We start from the raw sequence: 5,549 nt of genomic DNA, 5'->3' as shown, positions 1-5,549 counted from the left end.
AGTAACCAGACACGCGCCGTGTGGAACCAGCTAAAGGGGGAAATACTGAAGTTTCTCTATTCTCAATGGCATAAATTCGAGATCTCTGATAAAAGATGAGCGGATCTCATCTGCCACCACATTCCTTGGTGGTATTATAAAATATCATCATTTAAGAGTAGATCAGGCATCTCAAGTGCTAGAAATTTCAAATAATTTTAGAATCATCCATAAAATGCCTATGTACTCCACTAGTCAAAAGCGATATAAAGTTCAGATTACTGAAAATAGTTCTCACCATAATTCCATTTGATTGAATGATGATCAAGTAAACTATATCCTTAAAAAGTTGGAATTTAATGCCAAAGGAAATATCTAAGGAATAAATAAGAGAGAACATAATCAACAAGATAAAATTCTCCAAGCTAAACTGGAGGACATAGTTTCATGGCTATATACATTGAATGAAATTAGACGAATGGAGAAAATCTGAACTTTGTAAAGTAGCTAAACTGATGCTTACCAACCTTTGCCTATAAGCCACAACCAATCTAGAGTTACACCAGCAAATATGCCTCCTAAAAGAAACATGACTAGAAGATTTCCCAGGGCATTTTGCTCTGGTCCCTGTAAGATGATAAAAAAAAAATAAAAAAAAAAGCTTCACTGTTACATCAAGTTTCATATGCAAGAATGTAGTGACTTTGAAGATAGTTAGGGAATCAACTAACCTTGTAACCTTTTGGTGCAGAAGTGAGGACACAGACTGTAAGGTAGCCATTACTTAGACCCAAGAAGGATGTCAGCATAATCATCCAGCCCTGATCACCATATTTGGCTGTGAAGTAGAAAGCAGGAACAAGTAGAAAACGCAAAAGAATCACCAGCATGAGTCCTTTTCTCGATTCCAGCTTTAAGCATTTGAATAGTGGGATGTATCTTCCTATGAGATCCCACACATTATACATTGCAATAAGGATAAGTGCATACCTACAGACGTAAGAATGAGTTTTATGCAAATATTAGACCACAAATGAGTCATTTGCGCATTTATCAAGTAAAATATCTTCAAACAAGTCGAGAAATCAACCATGATCCCAAGCTGTGAGATCCAGTATCCTCAGACAAGAATCCAGGGAAAATAGACAATGTTAGAGCGTATATCAGAAACAAATCCATTGCATAGTCTATGTTCTGCAATAAGAGTTCTTTGTTGTTAAGTCGCTCCACATGTTGAGGATCATGCTCATTCTGCAATGGAATTAACACAAGATCAACAGCATTAGCACCATGTTGGTACAATGACCGATCAATTTAAGAAAACATTGCAATGACCTTTGTTTCTAGTCCTTGTTGTTTGTAAACTCCGCCTGCAGCAAGGTCACTACCAACTGTCTTTGATCCCTCTGAAGCTGCTTTAGCACGATAGTACTTCACTATTGGTAGCTTTGGGAAGACAAATGCATATAGGAGGACACAAAGCAGCTCAAAGAGTGTGGATACGGAAAAGAACAAAACTGCAGCAGAGAGTTGCAACAAATTTATTAGTCCGTTGTAATGGCTAGATTGTACTGCATAAAGTTTGTAGGCATGCAGATGCATATCCAATGCATGGTGCTATATATTATAGTTGTAGTACGGAATGTTTTCAAGTCTCAAGTTAAAAAAAAAAAAAAAGAACTAGGTTGATATGCTTGCACAGATTTAGAAGAACATGAATAATTGTAAACAAAATTCATTCATGGTGGTATCCACAATTCCTTAATTTAACCCAGTTAAATGAATTAGAAAAGCCATTCAAAAGTGAAAGGTATAATTGTAGATAAAATTTTATAGGGTTTGAAATCAAACACAAATTTAAGTGTACATTGTATAATCAATTTTTAATATCATGAACCAAACACCTGATAAGAAATAATCTCTTAATTACTAATCCCTGCATTACCAATTCCTGTATAGCTTCCGTGTACTACAACCCCTTTATAACTTGTTTCTTAACCAAATGACCCTTGAAGATATAAAATCTTAACAAACAAAAAAATCCACTAGTAACTCACCTAAATGTTTTCAATAGCCTGAATCTAAGGTCGTTCAAGGTAATAGGAAATGTAGTTAGCAGGAAGTGAGCACAAGCCTGTCTCAAAGTCATTTTGTGCTTGCCTTTAGCAATTTGGATCATTTGCGACAAATAACATAGATAAAGAAACGTACTATAACAGACAAGCTATAGTTATATCAATTCAAGCGAAGATAAGCAGAAAACTGCACAAATATAGCAACAACATGTTATCCAATATCACACATACTTGCACCCTTTCGAAGACCGTCCTGTGAATTGTCAAATGCCGCTTTGGTAATTAACCTTAACGAAGATGTTAGAGCACCAGAGGCAGCCAACCCAGCAAGGAAAGACTGAAAATTTCACAGCAAAATAACTTTTGTAAATTGTAAAAACAAGTGAAAAATGTATAGGAGGAACAGAGAATTCAGAAGGTGAAACAAATCACAAACAGTTTTTTTTTTTTTTTTTTTTTTTTTTTTGACAATTGTAACATAAATCACAAACAGAACTTAACCTGCAGAAATTCAGGTAACATGAATGAAAGGTCTCCAACCATTCCACCTTGAACATGGGCATCTGCAACTCCAAAGGCACCACTAATGACACATATCCCAATAAAAGTTCCTAAACCTCCCTTACCAGATGTAGCTAAATCCAACTGTTAGTTCATGGAACATAGAAGACCAAATTAGATCATCCATGCTTATGACTTCAGCAATGAGGAAAGAGTATAATATCAAAAACACAAAGTACTTACAACAAGAACTATGAATGTACTGATGAAGAAAAGACTATATCCAAGAAGATTCCTTCTCCTGGTATTGATATTCGCCTCATTGTAAGCCAATATTGCAAGTGTTCCCAGTGCAAATGGTTGATAAATGAGGGTAAGAACCCTTGAGGGGTGGTAATTCTGTCCAAAGACCAAATTTCAGTACAATTAAACGCCAAATCTCTTTAATTAGGTTACAACAAGTGGTGTCATAAAATTCTAAATGGCACTTGGATGAAAAGTGCCCAAAGATACTAGTAGTAGTACAAAGCAACAATATTGTTCCTGTACTTTTACGCATGAAAATCTCAACCTAGAACAGGAGGATAGAGTCCAAACGACTATCTTATTTTATATCCTTGTGAATGATTTGCACATTTCATTATATTACACTGACTTCATTGTGGTATTGTCGTAAACTTGAGAAGAAATTTGAAGCACAAACAAGATTAAATACTCAACTACATTTAATACTCAATAATAGGAGCAAGGAAGTGAACTAATAGAGGTTTGAAAATAGTGGATGGTGAATAAATTCCATAAATGAAAACTGAATAAGATAAGATAGGAGTAGAAGTTACCGGAAACAGGTAGACATAATAGTCCTCAATAGTTAACATACTATTCCAAGAGAAGAGGCACCCATTGCCCAAAAGCCAACAAACTAGCACTGCAGCATACTTTCCCTGCAAATTATTGCCAAAAGTTATAAGGAAATTCATATCAGCATGAAATAGAGTTATACGGAAAAGAATTACGAACCTCAAGTCTAACTGGAGCTCTCTTATCCTCAGCCATGGTGCAAGTATTGTAGATAGGTTATTGCAGCTAATGACAACATTAAGCACATAATCATGAACTATTATGAAGAAACAAAGATTATAACACAAGAAATCTTTCAATATCAGTAATACGGGTGCAACCATATTCAGGGGTTCAATATTTCCGACACAGAACAAAATATATTTATATGTGAATAACTACTGAAAATTCAGTAAGTATTTAAATTTCATATTTGAGAACTTTAAAGTTGAACCCACCAAATTCAAATTGTGAATAGGACGGGAATGACATGTGAGTAACATTTGTTAGTTATGAAATTCCATAATTGTGCATTGGGTTAAAAGAAAAGGAGAGCAACCTAAAAAGCAAAGGAAAGAGAGACCATTGGTGGAAGAGTTAGACATCAAAACAAAACATATCCCCCCGATTTCTAACAGAAGAATAGAGACAGAGAGAGACGTTACCAATGCAGGGTTGAAATTGGAAGAGAGGCGTTGACTTGAGCAAAAGACAGAGGATTCGTTTGATTATTTAAGGATACAATACAGCGCCGTTGAACTCGGAGATCTGCGTTGGCGCACATGCGTCTTTTTTGTTTAAACTAGTTTTGAGCGTGCGCGCTTTACGCGTCACAAAAGCGTGAACCTAATTTGACAATAAATACTATTTAGAAAAAAAGTCGGACTTAAATCCAAATTTTGCCCTTTTTTCATCGCTAAATTGTTAGTAGCTTAATTGCTTAAAATGCCTTTTTTTAATTGTACTTTTTTATTTTTGCAGTGTAACAAAACCTTATTGTTTCCTAGTGAGTAATACTTACGTGCTTAATGCATTGGTAAACGAACTCTAAGACTAATTTGAATAGTCTATTATATAGGATTTAATGACCAAACTTTAGTTGGTTTTGAAGTCCTAAATAATAGGAGATAATTAAATATTTTAATTTTGAAAGGACTAATAGTAAATAACAATTTTATCTATTGTAATGTCTTCTAATGAAGTGCAAATAACTCAATCAATATAAGCTAATGTTGTTTTCTGTTAATTCAAATCGTCCAGCATATGCATCTTGACCTTCCTGGTGAGACTTTAAAGCTTATATCCTCTGAGTGACATGTTATTTATTTTTAGTTGCTAAAAATTAAATTCTTCCTTCCTAATTGAAAATATATTATTTTCATAAAATTCTTAATCCCTTCCCTTATCTGATTTAACAACAGACATATTTTACTGCATCAAAAGGTTATCTTACATGCAAAATTTCTAATACCGCGAAAAAGAATTGAACTAATAAGAATTTAGAATAATATTTTTGTAAAACCCTTTAAAAATATAGACTTCAAATTTGACAAAATTATAATTTTAGATTTTCCCTAATATTTCATAGGTTTAAATCAACAAATTTTCTACATGAAACCTTTCCTTATTTGAAAAATATGTGGAAAGCCAACCCTAATATTAAATATCCTATATAAATAATTTCTAATATTAAATATCCTATATAAATAATTTTCTCATTTGAATTATGAACCATGGCTATTTTGTACGATAAATAATATAAGAAAAAATCACGGAGAATAAATATGAATGTACCTATTACTTGTCCGCGACAAAAACATATGTTATTAAAAGATAAATGAATTAATGAAAATTTTTCAATAAAAAGAATGTAGGAGAAGTGGAATAGAATACAGGTTTACTACAATTATAAACAACTTTAAAGTATAACTACGCAAACTCAATTTTTTTTTAATGAGAAACGGTAACTTCAATAGCATGAAATATAGAAAATCATTTTCGCTAAAAAAAGTTATGTTGAATAATAAAATAATTTCAAACTATCGATTATATGTTGTCCACATGGCACATATCAAACACTCTATTAAAGATTAATGACTAAATAGTAATGGAGGGGATCCAATCCCTTCGCCTCAGGCACACAACAATTGAAAA

At 33.3% G+C, this 5,549-nt stretch overlaps 1 protein-coding gene across 1 annotated transcript; it reads right to left on the bottom strand.

Moving 5' to 3' along the window:
- Positions 1 to 441: 441 nt before the first annotated feature.
- Positions 442 to 4,027, bottom strand: LOC132047952 (equilibrative nucleotide transporter 3-like). Its single transcript, XM_059438914.1, has 10 exons — positions 3,854 to 4,027; positions 3,576 to 3,641; positions 3,395 to 3,499; positions 2,799 to 2,954; positions 2,556 to 2,699; positions 2,286 to 2,391; positions 1,315 to 1,496; positions 1,070 to 1,230; positions 711 to 969; positions 442 to 606 (listed from the first exon to the last, which is right to left on the bottom strand). The coding sequence occupies exons 2-10, from the start codon at positions 3,609 to 3,611 to the stop codon at positions 499 to 501; spliced, it is 1,257 nt and encodes a 418-aa protein (XP_059294897.1). The 5' UTR covers positions 3,612 to 3,641; positions 3,854 to 4,027; the 3' UTR covers positions 442 to 498.
- Positions 4,028 to 5,549: the final 1,522 nt, after the last annotated feature.

The sequence above is a fragment of the Lycium ferocissimum genome, chromosome 2 (assembly GCF_029784015.1).
Source record: "Lycium ferocissimum isolate CSIRO_LF1 chromosome 2, AGI_CSIRO_Lferr_CH_V1, whole genome shotgun sequence".
Classification (NCBI taxonomy): domain Eukaryota; kingdom Viridiplantae; phylum Streptophyta; class Magnoliopsida; order Solanales; family Solanaceae; genus Lycium; species Lycium ferocissimum.
This window is presented reverse-complemented; position numbering and strand designations above follow the sequence as displayed.

What these genes read in the sequence shown, in the direction of transcription:
- LOC132047952 (XM_059438914.1), bottom strand. Translation starts at nt 3,611, where the DNA reads ATGGCTGAGGATAAGAGAGCTCCAGTTAGACTTGAG. An exon ending in TGTTACCTGAATTTCTGCAG is followed by an intron (nt 2,392 to 2,555) that starts GTTAAGTTCTGT and finishes TGAAATTTTCAG; the next exon opens with TCTTTCCTTGCTGGGTTGGC. An exon ending in AACAAGGACTAGAAACAAAG is followed by an intron (nt 1,231 to 1,314) that starts GTCATTGCAATG and finishes ATTCCATTGCAG; the next exon opens with AATGAGCATGATCCTCAACA.